The 16,820-nt window shown below is 45.7% G+C and overlaps 3 protein-coding genes across 6 annotated transcripts in view; 2 read left to right on the top strand and 1 right to left on the bottom strand.

The window, feature by feature from the left end:
- Positions 1–827: 827 nt before the first annotated feature.
- LOC128517060 (G2/mitotic-specific cyclin-B3-like) lies at positions 828–7,295 on the top strand. Of its 3 annotated transcripts, none has more exons than XM_053490823.1 (12): positions 828–1,025; positions 1,112–1,195; positions 2,647–2,738; positions 2,814–2,937; positions 3,109–3,207; positions 3,360–3,452; positions 3,741–3,878; positions 4,115–4,270; positions 4,868–5,017; positions 6,178–6,308; positions 6,415–6,527; positions 6,681–7,295. In XM_053490823.1, exons 1-11 carry the CDS (start codon positions 954–956, stop codon positions 6,500–6,502), a joined length of 1,227 nt encoding a protein of 408 aa, XP_053346798.1. In that variant the 5' UTR covers positions 828–953; the 3' UTR covers positions 6,503–6,527; positions 6,681–7,295. The 3 variants fall into 3 exon arrangements, with proteins under 3 accessions (XP_053346798.1, XP_053346797.1, XP_053346796.1); XM_053490822.1 differs by having other exon boundaries at positions 6,415–6,535; XM_053490821.1 differs by having other exon boundaries at positions 6,415–7,295.
- A 185-nt stretch (positions 7,296–7,480) lies between these two features.
- Positions 7,481–16,015, bottom strand: ankrd46a (ankyrin repeat domain 46a). The gene is made up of 4 exons (XM_053490825.1): positions 15,896–16,015; positions 14,431–14,761; positions 13,674–13,832; positions 7,481–9,830 (listed from the first exon to the last, which is right to left on the bottom strand). The coding sequence occupies exons 2-4, from the start codon at positions 14,739–14,741 to the stop codon at positions 9,614–9,616; spliced, it is 687 nt and encodes a 228-aa protein (XP_053346800.1). The 5' UTR covers positions 14,742–14,761; positions 15,896–16,015; the 3' UTR covers positions 7,481–9,613.
- Positions 16,016–16,174: 159 nt separating this feature from the next.
- The window catches only part of atg4a (autophagy related 4A, cysteine peptidase), a 10,318-nt gene continuing 9,672 nt past the window's right edge, over positions 16,175–16,820 (top strand). Inside the window, exons 1-2 of one of the 2 annotated variants that reach the window (XM_053490837.1) lie at positions 16,175–16,265; positions 16,553–16,663. In XM_053490837.1, the coding sequence (XP_053346812.1) occupies positions 16,256–16,265; positions 16,553–16,663 (121 nt within the window). In that variant the 5' untranslated portion in view covers positions 16,175–16,255. The remainder of the gene's footprint in view (positions 16,266–16,552; positions 16,664–16,820) is intronic. The other variant, XM_053490838.1, reaches the window with a different exon arrangement.

Below are 16,820 nucleotides of genomic sequence, written 5' to 3'. Positions count from 1 at the left end.
ATAAGCATTTCACTGCATATCGTACTATATGACTGTGTATGTGACAAGTAAAATTTGAATTTGAATTATAATTGCTAAGTTTTTATTCATAAAGGCTGTTAGGATTTGACATTTATGTTAGAATTTTATATTTCTATATTAATGTACCCCTAGTTTATACACTTATGTTACATACACTTCTTGTGTTATAACTATTCTGTTTGGCAGCCCTGTAAATATTGTACATTTTTCAGCTTTAATTTGTTTTTTCTTGTTTTTAAAAAAAAGATATTTATCTTATTACATAATTGGAATATTACATTTTTAATTTAATTGTACTCCAGTTAATTTCTTGTCGAGAAATCCTTTTTTTTAGGTCGCATGCTGTTGTATTCCACTGCATATCAAATTCAAATTTAAATTGTATTTGTCACATACACAGTCAGACACAGTGCGATATGCAGTGAAATGCTTGTAATCACATTGTGTTTTACTGTGTATGTGACAATAAGTGTTTTATTTGAATATACAGTATTTCCAGTTGTGTTATTTACGTTTAATCTTTTGTGATGCACTGCTGTGTGTTTTATTAAATGTTGCTGTTTTGTGCAAAATAATAATTTATATAAATATAGTGCAAGACTGTGGACTGTTCAGCTTTCGGCCACTAGGTGGCGGTAAAGAAGGACCGCAGCTGCTCCGCCCCGCCCCCTCCGCTCCTATTGGTCATAAATGAAACGTCTCCTTCTGCTGATTGGTCGGCGGTTTAAACTGACTGTTGTGTGAGGCGGTTGGTGTTAAAGACAGTGATGTGTGTGTGTGTGAGGTGTTGAACAGTGTAGACTGAGAGTTTTACACCCAGCAGTGATCAGATCAGAGGCGCGGTGTGTTACATTGTTTCCTCCCTGGGGATCAGCAGGAGTAACGGCTGCAGTGTGTGTGTGTGTGTGTGTGTGTGTGTGAGATTAGACATCATGCCCTTCCCAGCACGGCGCAGCACACACTGCTGTGGGTCTAAAGCCCAGGATACAGGCAGTGAGAACCAGGTGAGCACTCTGACCTGTGTGTGTGTGAGTGTGAGTGTGTGTGTGTGTGTGTGTGTGTATAATGTATATGTTCCTCTGTGTTACAGGAAGATGTTCCTCATGTGAAAAGAACCCCGTCCTCTCCACAGGGCGCTCCCAGGAAGAGATCTGCCTTCGTTGACATTACAAATGTAAGCTGATGTTTTCACATCTGTAATGTTCTGTTACATCGGTTCTGGTTCTGGTCCTGGTTCTGTAACCTAGTCCTTGTTGTGTAAAATCAAAAAACTATAAACTTTTTAGCTTTAGGCTTTTACGCTCAGAGCGAAGGTACCGAACTGTAACCTGTCGTGGAACCTTCACACACTTCACTGCTTCAACCTGGAGCTCTTTGTGTTAAAGATTTACTCTAAAAGGACACACACACACACACACACACACACACTCACACACTGATAGACCTTAGATCATTTTAAAGAGACACTTTATGTGGAAAAAATATACCTATTATTATTATTATTATTATTATTATTATTATTATAAGTGTCACCAGGATCACATTGTAATAAGATCCACAATTCTCTAAATCATGAGTGTAAATAAACTCGCTGCTGGTTTTCACACTGGGTTTTGTATGTTCTATGTAACCGCGGGAGATCAGACTGTTACAGTGATTTGTCTCGAATGTTTTCATCCACTAATCTGTTTAAAGTAATAACACTATTAATCACAGTGAGCTGATTTTATATTTATGAGTAAAAACTAAAGCTCTAGTCATGAATGAATAGTAAAATAGAGATTTTTTTTACAGATTTTCTTGAACAACATGAGTGTGTCATGAGGAGTGTGTGAGGAGGAGGAGTGTGAGGAGGAGGAGGAGTGTGTGAGGAGGAGGAGTGTGTGAGGAGGAGTGTGTGTGAGGAGGAGTGTGTGTGAGGAGGAGGAGGTGTGTGTGAGGAGGAGGAGGTGTGTGTGAGGAGGAGGAGTGTGTGAGGAGGAGGAGGTGTGTGTGAGGAGAAGAAGTGTGTGAGGAGGAGGAGGTGTGTGTGAGGAGGAGTGTGTGTGAGGAGGAGGAGGTGTGTGTGTGAGGAGGAGGTGTGTGAGGAGGAGTGTGTGTGAGGAGGAGGAGGAGTGTGTGTGAGGAGGAGGAGAGTGTGTGTGAGGAGGAGGAGTGTGTGTGAGGAGGAGAGTGTGTGAGGAGGAGGAGGAGAGTGTGTGAGGAGGAGGAGGAGTGTGTGTGAGGAGGAGGAGGAGTGTGTGTGAGGAGGAGGAGGAGTGCGTGTGAGGAGGAGGAGTGTGTGTGAGGAGGAGGAGTGCGTGTGAGGAGGAGGAGTGCGTGTGAGGAGGAGGAGTGTGTGTGAGGAGGAGGAGTGTGTGTGAGGAGGAGGAGTGTGTGTGAGGAGGAGGAGTGTGTGAGGAGGAGGAGGAGTGTGTGTGAGGAGGAGGAGTGTGTGTGAGGAGGAGGAGTGTGTGTGAGGAGGAGATGTTTAAGTGCGGCCTGTTCTTCCCGATTCCTCACACAGTATTAAATCCACACGACGGTGATGTCATGTGATGTCATGTGATGTCATGTTTGTTTACTTCTTGTAGAAGCACAGATTCCCACTTTTCTTTCCTTCTTTCTTTATTTTTTCTCAAACAGAACAAAAATCTCCAGAATGTCAGGAAGAGCCAACCGCTGAAGAAAACACAGACAAGCAGAGTGTTTATAAAAACTAACAACAAGCTGAAAGTGTAATGATCAGATCCATAATAATAATAATAATAATAACTTGGTGGGAGAAGTCTTATGTAGTCTCATTACTCCAGGTCTAAACACCCCTCGCCTGAGGAGCAGTGCAGAGACCCTGAGGATCAGACGGAGGAATCGACATCATCCTACGCCGGTGTGTCCCCTCCTCCTCAGGAGCCGCCTGCAGTCCAGGAACTAAAGGTTACTGAATAATGTGATAAAGTTTTAAATCGGACTGAAGTGCACTGATTTAGACGTCTAGACTGGTGGAGAGGCGTGGTCGATTCTGATCTCATGTTGATGTTCTCTGCATGTTCTCTCCAAACACTCTCTCAAAGAGACGTTACACTCGACTGCTTGTGTTTTCTGCAGGTCCCGGAAGAGTTCGATGTTGATAAGGAACACGCAGGCGACTGTCTGATGAGTCCCGAGTACGCTAAAGATATTTTTGACTACCTCAGAGAGAGAGAGGTGAGGGTCCCCCATCTCTCAGAGGAAGAGTTGTCTCAGGTTTGGAATAAAATGCTTTGAACAGTGTGATAATGGAACGCGGGGGTTAATAAAGTTCAAAGCTCCGGTGTGTGTGAGGTGTGTGTGTGAAATGTGTGTTTGTTGCTCTACAGGAGAAATTTGTCCTGACCGATTACACACACACTCAGCCGGACCTGACGGCGGGTATGAGAGGAATTCTAATTGACTGGATGGTGGAGGTTCAGGTAACGTCCTGTGATCCGGACCTGTCTCTCTGTCTGTCTGTCTGTCTGTATCAGTATCCTCAGTAAACAGTTTCTGTCTCCAGTAAGATTTTAACTTATTTTAAACTTAAACTTTATTTTAAATTGCTCGAGTGAAACATAAAGTCTAAGTTTGAGTGATGACGTGTCTGTGATGTCTGATTATAACTGATTATTAACATGTTTATTATTACACATTATTATAATTTAAATGATAAATCATAAAAATGAATTAAAACTGTCATTATTATTATTATTAACGCAACGCAGGAAAACTTCGAGCTGAACCACGAGACTCTGTACCTGGCGGTGAAGCTGACGGATCATTACCTGTCCGTCACCGAGGTGATGAGGGAGTCGCTGCAGCTCATCGGCTCCACGGCCATGCTCATCGCTGCCAAGTTTGAAGTAAGATGGCACGGAAAGACGTACGATTCATAATCATATTGTTCAGATAAACATTATTCAGTGAATTACAGCCGATACAACAACAAGAGCACAGTTTATCAGGAGATCTGTGTGAGAAGCTCTGTGTTCACGAGGAAGCTGTTCTTGATTTAAATGTCAGGGATAAGATGCTTTTCTCATTTTCTATTTAATAATTATAATAATAATAACAATATAATGACCTCACTCTGTACCAGGAGCGGCGTCCTCCCAGCATCGATGACTTTCTGTACATTTGTGACGACGCCTACCAGAGACAGGAATTCCTGGTTATGGAGAGGAACATTCTCCAAGGTCTCGACTTCGATATTAACGTCCCTGTGCCGTACAGGTTTCTCAGACGCTACGCAAAGGTTAGAGCATTCGGAGCTCCTCTGTCACTTACAGCAAACTCCGCTTAGTTTATTATAAATCCCATGGCTGAGAACACTCTGGATTAAACTCCTAAAAGTGTGTGTAAACTCCAAACACACCTGTTTTCAGCTCTACAGTCACATCTACGGTAAAAACTGCTGAAACAGACCTGATTGTGTTAAAAATGTGCTGAATATGAAATCAGTTTTTTTTAAATAAGAATTCCTCGTTACTCTCACAGCCGGAGGCACAGAGAGAGCTGATTGGCCGAGCTCTCTCAGGGGGGAGGGATGAGAGGTACTCGCGCTCCCACATTAATCACAGCTCTACAGCCATTTAGGGGCGTCTGTGAGCTCGCGCACGCGGAAGGAGCGGCTAGCGCTGTCCTCCGAGTGTGTTACTCCGCCCCTAACGGTCCGTGAGCGAGCAGTTCGAAAAAAGATGTGGTCGGCTGGCGTCACACGGTTCGGAGTGGTAGTAGTAGCCTTAATGTGGAGCCCCCTAGTGACGGGGAGGAATTGGCCACGACTAAATTAGGGTAAAAATTGAAAAAAACAACAAAAAATTTAATTCCTCACTATGTTCCTAACCCACAGGTGGCGCGTGCTAGCATGGAGACGCTAACTTTAGCACGGTACGTGTGTGAACTGAGCCTGCTGGAACTGGAGCTGGTGGAGGAAAGAGCATCACGCTTAGCATCCGCCTGCCTCCTGCTCGCCCTCATCACCAACTGCCTGGGAGGATGGGTGAGAGCCACACACGAGCCGATCGAGAGCCACACCCGCTGATCGAGAGCCACACCCACTCCACAAGCGCCGATCGAGAGCCACACCTGCTCCACCCGCTTCACAAGCGCCGACCGAGAGCCACACCCGCTCCACCAAGCCGATCGAGAGCCACACCCGCTCCACACGCGCCGATCGAGAGCCACACCCGCTCCACACGCGCCGATCGAAAGCCACACCCGCTCCACACCTGCCGATCGAGAGCCACACCCGCTCCTCACGCACCGATCGAAAGCCACATCTGCTCCACACGCGCCGAACGAGAGCCACACCCGCTCCACACCTGCCAATCGAGAGCCACACCCGCTCCACGTGCGTCGTTTGAAAGCCACACCCGCTCCACACGCGCCGATCGAAAGCCACACCCGCTCCACACCTGCCGATCGAGAGCCACACCCGCTCCTCACGCACCGATCGAAAGCCACATCTGCTCCACACGCGCCGAACGAGAGCCACACCCGCTCCACGTGCGTCGTTTGAAAGCCACACCCGCTCCACACGCGCCGATCGAGAGCCACACCCACTCCACACCTGCCGATCGAAAACCACACCCGCTCCACACCTGCCGATCGAAAAAACCACACCCGCTCCTCACGCACCGATTGAAAGCCACATCTGCTCCACACGCGCAGATCGAGAGCCACACCCGCCTATCACGCACCGATCGAAAGCCACACCCGCTCCACACCTGCCGATTGAAAGCCACACCCGCTCCACACGTGCCGATCGAAAGCCACACCCACTCCACACTTGCCGATCGAGAGCCACACCCGCTCCACACGTGCTGCTGTAACACTGATCTAACGTGCGCGTATTGAAGATGGTCATTTGAAGCGTCTTCCTGAGAAATGACCCTTGTGTGTGTTTTTAGTGCAACACCATCACCAAATCCCAATTGATTAAGTAAACACCGGCTTTTATGTGCGTTTCCAGCAGCGTCATGTCTAAGCCACGCCCCCTCTCTGTTCAGAGCTGAATCCCGATGAGAACACGGCGATGTGTAGAGAGAGACCGTGGCATTGCGTTACACTTCTACAGAACACACACTGCTTTAAATCTGCTCCAGATGGATGTCACACACTCGTCCTTACACACACACTCTCACTATGTCTCTGGTCCAGACGCCGGCGCTGCAGTACCACAGCGGATACACACTGGGTGAACTGGGGCCACTGGTGAGGAGACTCTACGCCATGCTGGCCAGTCCTTCAGACCGGAACCTCCGAGCCGTGGAGAACAAATACTCTCACACGTACGTCAATCAAACACACTGAACACATCGACGGTCTGATCTCTGAGTGTTTGTCACCATCTCTCTCTCCTGATTTTGGTTGTTTTTTTTGTCTTGTTTTTTACAGAGTTTTCTTTGAAGTTGCTAAAATGCCGCTGGTTCACATCGAAGCGCTGGAGGAGGCGCTGAGAGACCCGCACTGTCCTCGGCCTTAATGTACACCGAACGTGGAACCTGTGTGTTAGTCTGTAAATAGTATTTATTATTTGTATATATTTTTATTGTAGTAGTTTTTATTACCTAAAAAAAACCCAATACTTTTATACCCAGTGTGTAGTTTTATTAAACAGAACCTCAGTGTGTAAATCAGAGCAGCTCGAATCTCTCGTCCAGCTGCAGGTTCGGTCCCGGGTGGAGTCTCACGTCTCCGTCTGGGTTTCGGACGGGTTCTCCAGGCTCCTCCCACTTCCCAACAACAGGTCCGTGTCTGGACTTGACCTGGACCCTAAACTGGGCCGAAACATTTAATATGGTGTTTGTAGCAGACGATTTTAATTAAATCTTAAAGTGTTTTAGAGAAGCTGGAGCGTGTCAGGGTTTATTTAATTATATTTATTATAAACACATTTATTTATCTCCAGAAGTCCTGTATCGGTGAGGTGGATTCAGAGCGTTTTCCAGGAGCATGCAGAATACACCCTTAATTGAATGCTAAACACACACACACACAATGCATTAGGTAGTCCAGCGCTCATGTTATTTGGAGACCCGAGTAGGACCCACAGGGACGCAGGGAGAACGTGTGAACCTCCAGAGGAAGCTGAGCTCAGACTTTTTTATATTAAAGTTATTTTTAGCTTTATATCAGTCGTTACTCTACAGTGTGTAAATAAAGATTACTGAATGGATTTGTTTTCAACAATAAAGACCCGCACATGAGCTCTGTCTGGAGCAGAACCCTGAGAACCTTCACCTGTGCCTCACACACACACACACACACCTCTCACCTTCAGCAATTAAACCCTTTAATCTTAACCTGTTATTTGGAGGGAAACATTAAGACACACAATTCTCAGAGCGCAGACGTGTTGAGAGACGTCTGGAGACACGTGACCACACCCACCGCTCGCTGCTGGACAGACACGCCCCTCTCACACTCTCTCACCCCAGCTCAGAGACACACACACACACACTTATCCAGAAACAGAACAAACAGGTGTTTTAATGAAACCAACACATCGCTGTTTAAGATTTAATGTTCATTATTTAATTAATGTCACTTAGTGCCTTCTTACAAGATGATAATGCTTATAACAATACTACAAATAATAATAGAAATTATATCAGCACATCCTGGAATGAGTATAAAAAAAAAACACTTTAAACACAAAGCTGTGTTCATGAACCAGCAGCAGCATTTTTTAAACACTTAATGCTCTTAGTATAAATAATCAAACACTAAAAATCACCAAGTCCTCTCTGAACACCTCACACACACACACACACACACACAGGGGTGGGGATTCAGTTCTGAATCGTGATTATATACTGTGTGCTGATTCACGTCTCACACTGACTCAAAAATAGATTGATTTTTACTATTTATTATGTTTATAATAGAGATGAAGCGTTCGATCGGTCAGGGGTCTGGTGTTCAGTGTGAGTGGGCGTGGCCAGTGATCTGGTGTTCAGTGGGTGTGGCCAGTGATCTGGTGTTCAGTGTGAGTGGGCGTGGCCAGTGATCTGGTGTTCAGTGGGTGTGGCCAGTGATCTGGTGTTCAGTGTGAGTGGGCGTGGCCAGTGATCTGGTGTTCAGTGTGAGTGGGCGTGGCCAGTGATCTGGTGTTCAGTGGGTGTGGCCAGTGATCTGGTGTTCAGTGTGAGTGGGCGTGGCCAGTGATCTGGTGTTCAGTGGGTGTGGCCAGTGATCTGGTGTTCAGTGTGAGTGGGCGCGGCCAGTGATCTGGTGTTCAGTGGGTGTGGCCAGTGATCTGGTGTTCAGTGGGCGTGGCCAGTGATCTGGTGTTCAGTGTGAGTGGGCGTGGCCAGTGATCTGGTGTTCAGTGTGAGTGGGCGTGGCCAGTGATCTGGTGTTCAGTGTGAGTGGGCGCGGCCAGTGATCTGGTGTTCAGTGGGTGTGGCCAGTGATCTGGTGTTCAGTGTGAGTGGGCGCGGCCAGTGATCTGGTGTTCAGTGGGTGTGGCCAGTGATCTGGTGTTCAGTGGGCGTGGCCAGTGATCTGGTGTTCAGTGTGAGTGGGCGTGGCCAGTGATCTGGTGTTCAGTGTGAGTGGGCGTGGCCAGTGATCTGGTGTTCAGTGTGAGTGGGCGTGGCCAGTGATCTGGTGTTCAGTGTGAGTGGGCGTGGCCAGTGATCTGGTGTTCAGTGTGAGTGGGCGTGACTAGTGATCAGCTGATTAGTCTCAGATATAAACCTCTGTGACGAGCGCAGGAGCTTCAGAGTGACGAAACACAAATGTTTATAGCGTTACATCATCAAACATCACACACGTGTTTTTTTCCAAACTCTGAGTCAATCAGTCTCTTACACACACACACACACACACACCAGTCACACACACACACACACACACACACACCAGTCACACACACACACCAGCACTAATTAATCGAAGGTCTCATGCGTTAGAAGCTGCACACACCCGCGCGCTCACAGTCGTCACTGGTTAAACCGTCACTGGTTCTTTATAATCCTACAGGTGGCGCTGTCTGAACACTCACTGAGTGAGTTTGTTTATAAATAATAATGATGTGGATGCCAGAGACGCGCTGCTCAGTAACAACGTAGGATTCAGTTTGATTTAATTTGAAGTTAAATGTTAAAGTCTTGTATTTGGACTGAGAGTCACGACACAGTTAATCAGGAACAGATTCTGGTTGTAGTGTTTCTGTGTCTTTAAGACATTACACACTGTGTGTTAATAGTCCTACAGGAAGCCCCTCCCTTTTAGAGTTACTGTAAACAGCATTAAATTATAAACTGTGTTATGATTTCCTGCATTAAACTGAATAAGATTTCTGAATCTGATGATTATAACTCATGCCGTGTTTACATTAATAATTCTACACCATGTGAAGCATCAGGTTGTAAATGTTCAGATGTAAAAGATAAATATCTCATGCGCGATAATCGATGGAAGAAATAAAACTTCACAAAGCATCTAAACTCAGACAATTTACACAAACGCATAACCGCATCATAACCTGATTAACAGAGCAGAAATAAGCACTCCTTTATTAACGCTTTCTTAATAAAGCGCTCTGGGACTCGATCAGCGCACCCCCGACGCCTCCGTCAGTCCGCTCCTAACGCACCAGCTCCAGTTGGTTGGAGCTGAAAGGCAGGACGCCGCTGACGTAGTACGCGATGCCGAGTGAGAGCAGAGCGATGAACAGCAGGAGAAACAGGACCCTCCAGAAGCCCAGGTCCTCCACAAACTCCTGCCACGTGGTGCGAAAGCTGGAGAACACGCCGTCACTGCGGTGGAGGTGAGGGGTGAGGAGCGAATGGCTCTCCATAGCACTGTAGAAAAGGAACAAGGAGGTCACGTGTGTGCAGGGTGGACACGGGGTGAAGAGGCCGGAGAGGGACACGGGGGAACACGTTTACTCACAGACACGGAAAAGGGTTTCATTTATTTATATTCAATAATGATTGTGTGTGTGTGTGTGTGTGTGTGTAAAAATATTGTAAGAATTCTCCTGCTGTGTAACAGCCAGAGGTAAAGCTGTACCTCGACATTTCCTACATGACTTTACATTTCTTTGCAGTTCCTCAGTAACATGACAAGCTGTGATTATTTTTGTTTGAGAGAGAGTAAAGAGAGACTGGCACAGGGCCGAGCGTTTAGAGCTGCTGCAACGGAAGTGATGATGAGAACTCTCACGGTTAACAAACAAAAAATTATTTTGTGTTGTTCATTGATGATTAAATGTTTAATCATCACTGTGTTATAGTTAAAATAAGAGACGCTGAGGTGATGAAATGAAAAATTCTAAAAAATATTTTCTAGATGTAAAATATCAGATCTTTTGAACTGAACAGATGCGCTTTAGGGTGCTAATAATTTTGGTCTATATATTAATGGTGCAACGGATCACTAAAATCACGGTTCTGGTCACATCATGGTTTTTCTGTCATGGATCAGATTGTTTTGCGGATCAGCAAAAAAGGCCGCCAACCTATGGTTTTAACAAAAATAAAATCAAGAAATAACCGGCCAAATAAAAAAATTGTAAAAATAAAATATTCAACACTTTAATAGTTGTTTAAGTGCAGCATGTAAAAAAACTGAGACCTAAAAACAGACCAAATATTAAGAGACTTTCTGTTTGTTAAAGACGAGGATGTCCACAGTCTCTGGGGAGAAAGTAGACCTCTTAGCAGTCACTGTGTCACTTGCAGTGGAGAACACCGCGGAGAACACCGTCTCACTAGGAACTCAAGTGGCACAGCAACGTATGGTCTTGCCATCTCTCCAACGTGAGGGTATTTACACTGGCCTGCTAAATTTATCACATGTGCAGAGCAAGAGGTCTGCGGCCCCAGTCCAGCTTCTGTCGCTGCACTTACTCGGTTTCTGGTGGATTATCTGTGGTGACTGGACCATCGCTACATGCGTCGTCCCTCTTTACCTTCCACTCTGCTCCACTTCTATCAGGACCTGCGCTAGATCTGTGTGACTCTCGTAGAGGGGGGCGTGTCCGTAGCGCCGGATTCGCATCACTCCGCTGTGATGTAGTGATCAGTCACAGTTAGCACGTAGCTTTCTGTAGACCTTGTTGTCCACCCGTCTGTGGTGATCACAATAGAGGACGCATCTGATAAGGATATAGGATTTTATTTTTATGCTGTTCGTAAAGTTCATGCTGAAGTGGATATTTCTTGGCGTCGCTCGAGCACTTCCAACATGTTTTTAAATCCTTTGTTTTCCACAACAGTGTAAGGCCTCATGTCTGCTGCGATGATTCTGATTCTGGTTACACGCAGCAGTGAGCTTGCTGGGCTCGTTGTGATTCCCATCCTGACAGAACACCGGAGTGACGTCACTTCAGATCCGTGACCATGCTCGATGTATTGCCGCACACACCGTTTTGTCTACCACTCTTCTTCCGTCATCATTATATTTTAAAGAGAAGCCAAAATGCTCTCATACATCTATTGGTGCAGGTGTTTGTTTACATTGAGACAGTAGCGCATTAGTAGATTATTAAATCCCACACATAACTGTTCATAACATCACTTTTACTCTACATTTAGATTTCACTTATATACTGCATACAGACAGACAGACAGACAGACAGAGAGACAGACAGAGAGACAGACAGATCACTGAATGACGCTGGAGGCTGTTCGTGTTCTTCTGCTCCTCTAATTAATTACTTAAAAAGCAATATCGATAGACTTAACATTCTACGCAGCAATCTTTAAAATTGAAGTTAAATTGCAAGTTTAAAAATTAAGCAATTAATCCGCGGGTCATGTGCATGCCGAACCGTGGGTTGTGATCTGCACGCATCAGGGATCGACTGTGATCCTTTGCACCCCTAATATATATATATACAGTGGTGTGAAAAACTATTTGCCCCCTTCCTGATTTCTTATTCTTTTGCATGTTTGTCACACTTAAATGTTTCTGATCATCAAACACATTTAACTATTAGTCAAAGATAACACAAGTAAACACAAAATGCAGTTTTTAAATGATGGTTTTTATTATTTAGGGAGAAAAAAAATCCAAACTTACATGGCCCTGTGTGAAAAAGTAATTGCCCCCTGAACCTAATAACTGATTGGGCCACCCTTAGCAGCAATAACTGCAATCAAGTGTTTGCGATAACTTGCAACGAGTCTTTTACAGAGCTCTGGAGGAATTTTGGCCCACTCATCTTTGCAGAATTGTTGTAATTCAGCTTTATTTGAGAGTTTTCTAGCATGAACCGCCTTTTTAAGGTCATGCCACAACATCTTAATAGGATTGAGGTCAGGACTTTGACTGGGCCACTCCAAAGTCTTCATTTTGTTTTTCTTCAGCCATTCAGAGGTGGATTTGCTGGTGTGTTTTGGGTCATTGTCCTGCTGCAGCACCCAAGATCGCTTCAGCTTGAGTTGACGAACAGATGGCCGGACATTCTCCTTCAGGATTTTTTGGTAGACAGTAGAATTCATGGTTCCATCTATCACAGCAAGCCATCCAGGTCCTGAAGCAGCAAAACAACCCCAGACCATCACACTACCACCCCCATATTTTACTGTTGGTATGGTGTTCTTTTTCTGAAATGCTGTGTTACTTTTACGCCAGATGTAACGGGACACGCACCTTCCAAAAAGTTCAACTTTTGTCTCGTCGGTCCACAAGGTATTTTCCCAAAAGTCTTGGCAATCATTGAGATGTTTTTTAGCAAAATTGAGACGAGCCTTGATGTTCTTTTTGCTTAAGTGGTTTGCGCCTTGGAAATCTGCCATGCAGGCCGTTTTTGCCCAGTCTCTTTCTTTTGGTGGAGTCGTGAACACTGACCTTAATTGAGGCAAGTGAGGCCTGCAGTTCTTTAGATGTTGTCCTGGGGTCTTTTGTGGCCTCTCGGATGAGTTGTCTCTGCGCTCTTGGGGTAATTTTGGTCGGCTGGCCACTCCTGGGAAGGTTCACCACTGTTCCATGTTTTTGCCATTTGTGGATAATGGCTCTCACTGTGGTTCGCTGGAGTCCCAAGGCTTTGGAAATGGCTTTATAACCTTTACCAGCCTGATAGATCTCAATTACTTTTGTTCTCATTTTTTTCTGAATTTCTTTGGATCTTGGCATGATGTCTAGCTTTTGAGGTGCTTTTGGTCTACTTCTCTGTGTCAGGTAGCTCCTATTTAAGTGATTTTTTGATTGAAACAGGTGTGGCAGTAATCAGGCCTGGGGGTGACTACAGAAATTGAACTTTTAACTGTGATAAACCACAGTTAAGTTATTTTTTAACAAGGGGGGGCAATTACTTTTTCACACAGGGCCATGTAGATTTGGAGTTTTTTTTCTCCCTTAATAACATAATCTTCATTTAAAAACTGCATTTTGTGTTCAATTATGTTATCTTTGACTAATAGTTAACGGTTTTTGATGAGCAGAAACATTTAAGTGTGACAAACATGCAAAAGAATAAGAAATCAGGAAGGGGGCAAATAGTTTTTCACACCACTGTATATATATATATATATATACTGTATAGTATTTCAAAAAGGTCTAATAGAAAGAAACATGTGTAACCTGTAGAATGATAAGTATAAATGATACATTACTGTGCAAACTACCATTTAGGAAAGATTTAAAGAACATTTTTTTTTTTTTTTTAAATAGGGGGGTCAATAATTGTGTAAGCTGACCTCTCATTATCTGCTATGTGCATCTTGTCCAGGCTAGAGTGAGAGCTGCGGTTGAAGCCCTTGACCTCCTGCTCTTCCAGTCCCTCCAGAAGGCGGAGGGCGTTCCTGTTCACGCCGCGCCGCTTCGCCAGGACCAGAGGGGTCGCCCCGTTGTGATTACTGACGAAAAAAACACAGAGGACTTTATAGGGACACAGGGACAGTATAGTGACACAGGGACAATATAGTGACACGGGTAATCATTTAAAAATTTACATTTTTATATTTCTTCTCCTTTACAGTAAAATCCTTCCATCTCTCTGTCCTTCCTCTCCACCCTTCCTTTATTCTTATTAGGTCATGAACAGTCGTGTAAACATGAATTCATAATTCATACACTGCCCACTACACATGGCAGCTACCAACCATGGAGGGCGGAGTCTCCCGAGACACCTGACTGCATCCGTTCATCAAAGTGTTGCTTGTGCATCGTCACATGGGGGCGTAACACACTCGGAAGTGAGGGCGATCCACACACTCTCTCAAACATACACTCATGATTGGCTAGTGCTGTTGTGATTGACAGGAAAGGGAGTGTATGCCCCTCCCACCCAGAGATGACTGCTCATTCAATAACGATAAGATCGGACAAAAAAAAAAGGAACAAACGATCTGTTCCCATAGCAACCGGCTATACCAGTATCATATGACATCACTGTGGACAATTAAACACCGCGCCTAGAGACAGGGAAACGAGGAAACGACTTCGTTCACTGACCAGATGTCGATCTTGAGCCCGTTGGACACGAGGAACTGGATGGTGTCCACGTGGCCACACATGTGCAGCGCGGTGTTGCCCTGAGCGTCGGTGGCCAGCAGGTCGGCGCCGAACTTGTGCAGCAGACGACAGATCTCCACGTTTCCACGCGCCGCAGCCAGGTGCATCCCCGAGCGTCCCCGGCAGTCGCGCGTGTTTGGGTCGCAGCCCGTCTCCAGCAGGCGCTTGGCATAGGCCACGTCTCCGTCGATGCAGGCCTGCAGGAGCGGCAGTGTGACCTGCAGAGAATCGCTGGCGAACATGTAGGACATGCTGCTGCCGCGCACGCAGTCTGGGAAACACACAGGAGCACAACAGCAAGAAAACACAAAGAAACGTTTAACAAGTAATAGTCTATTAATATCAGAACATGAATCACAAAGAGAAGAAAACCTTAGTGTCCCTGATAGAGCTCTGTTCATCCTAAATGTGTGTTTAATATTGATTACCACGTCATCTAAACTGGAAAATACCCAGAATCAGACATGATACCAGTGCTGTGTATCAGATCAGTTAGGTTTGGGTTGCGATAATTTATAGACCGCCACGAGTCTGTGTGTGTGTGTGTGTGTGTGTGGTGTCTGTGAGTTGTGGGTTTCCTCCCACAATCCAAAGACATGCAGTTTAAGCTAAATGGTGTTTCCAAATGGCCCATAGTGTGTATGTGTGTGTGTGTGTTTGTGTGTGTGTGTGTGAGCTCTGCGATGGATTGGAACCTGGTCTCCTGGGATAGGCTCCATGTATACAGGATAAAGCAGGACAGAAGATGTGTGTGTGAGAGAGAGAGAGAGAGGACAGGAACCACAATCATCTCACACAGAGCAGAGTTTCACCCTGAGATTTAAGGGATCTGCAAACGAGCCCGTGATGAAATCAGGCGACTTCTACAGACTGTCTGTCAGTAAACCAACATCAGCCAACATCTGACGGGGGGGTAGCTCAGTGGTAGCTCAGGGGTAGCTCGGTGGTAGCTCAGGGGTAGCTCAGGGGTAGCTCAGCCAACATCTGTAGCTCAGTGGTTAAGGCGTTGGACTACGGTTCAGAAGATCCCGGGTTCAAACCCACAACCACCAAGTTGCCACTGTTGGGCCCTTGAGCGCGGCCCTTAACCCTCAACTGCTCAGATGTATAATGAGATAAAGATGTAAGTCGCTCTGGATAAGAGCATCTGCCAAATGACGTAATGTAAACATCAGCTAACATCACACTTCCCCCTTAAACACTCAGAATCAGTTAAAGAGTTCCAACGTTACTGAATAACACACTGAGCTCACCCGTGTGTGTGTGTGTGCGTTAATTAACCAACAATAAACTACCAACATTTACCACATAACACACACACACACACACACACATTAGCGTCCTGACTAGTTAGCTATTAGCACAGTGACTATAAACACACAGCGAAGTGAAAGGAGAAACTTACTTATATATTCGTGTAATAAATCCTCTCTCTCTCTCACACACACACACACACACACACACACTCCGCTGTAATACACACCGCTGACTAGCTAGCTAAAAAACGAAAACATATGACGTAGACCGGAAACTGAGGGCCATCGTCACGCATAAACTCCAACTCCCAGAATGCCTTGCGACTCTTTAATGAGGTTTAGCGCCTGGGGTTCTGACGAGGTTCCTGGGGTTTGTAGTTTTGATGGTCCTGTTCCGACATGAGGAAGCCGCGAAGTGAACATGATCTCCCACAATTCCGCGCTTCAGTGTGTGTGTGTGTGTGTGTGTGTGTGTGTGAGTGAGAGTTTAAACACACTGCTGGGGCAGGATGGAGGCAGGTAAGGGGTACAAGAGCGCGCGCAGGGGGGGTTAGAGCGCGCGCGGGTGTTCAGGCCGAGGGGGCAGTTACTGTTACAGAGGGGCAACAAGGGGCACACACACACACACAGGTGCTCTCCCCAGTGAAAACACTGAGTGTATTTAACAGACAGAAGAGTGTGTGTGTGTGTGTGTGTGAAGAGTCAGGGACAGTTTATTAGGAATAGAGAGATGTGAGTGTGTTCAGGAGTAACTCTGTGTGTGTGTGTGTGTGTGTGTGTTTCTGCTTCCTGTCTCTTTGTTCCAGTTTTAGCCAAGTATGAAAACCAGATCAACGTCTTCTCAGAGTTCTTAGAGGATTTACCGGACAGTGAAGAGCCGGTCTGGGTTTTAGGACAATCTTATAACAGTAAGACAGGTAACAACTGTCTCACACACACACACACACACACACACACACACACACACACAGCTGTCACACTTGTTTCTCCATTGGTCAGAACTCGTCCTTTTAGTGGTATCTTTATGTTCTGTCTCTCTGTCTGTCTGTCTGTCTCTCTGTCTGTCTCTCTGTC

Source organism: Clarias gariepinus, unplaced genomic scaffold (genome assembly GCF_024256425.1).
Source record: "Clarias gariepinus isolate MV-2021 ecotype Netherlands unplaced genomic scaffold, CGAR_prim_01v2 scaffold_33, whole genome shotgun sequence".
NCBI lineage: Eukaryota > Metazoa > Chordata > Actinopteri > Siluriformes > Clariidae > Clarias > Clarias gariepinus.
This window is presented reverse-complemented; position numbering and strand designations above follow the sequence as displayed.

Excerpts from the sequence above, each read along its gene's own strand:
- LOC128517060 (XM_053490823.1), top strand. The coding sequence starts at position 954 with ATGCCCTTCCCAGCACGGCGCAGCACACACTGCTGTGGGTCTAAAGCC. Across the intron at positions 3,208-3,359 it reads ACTACCTCAGAGAGAGAGAG|GAGAAATTTGTCCTGACCGA; the intron begins GTGAGGGTCCCC and ends GTTGCTCTACAG. Across the intron at positions 3,879-4,114 it reads TCATCGCTGCCAAGTTTGAA|GAGCGGCGTCCTCCCAGCAT; the intron begins GTAAGATGGCAC and ends ACTCTGTACCAG.
- ankrd46a (XM_053490825.1), bottom strand. The coding sequence starts at position 14,741 with ATGTCCTACATGTTCGCCAGCGATTCTCTGCAGGTCACACTGCCGCTC. Across the intron at positions 13,833-14,430 it reads GGGCTCAAGATCGACATCTG|TAATCACAACGGGGCGACCC; the intron begins GTCAGTGAACGA and ends TTTTTTCGTCAG. Across the intron at positions 9,831-13,673 it reads CACATAGCAGATAATGAGAG|TGCTATGGAGAGCCATTCGC; the intron begins GTCAGCTTACAC and ends CCTTTTCTACAG.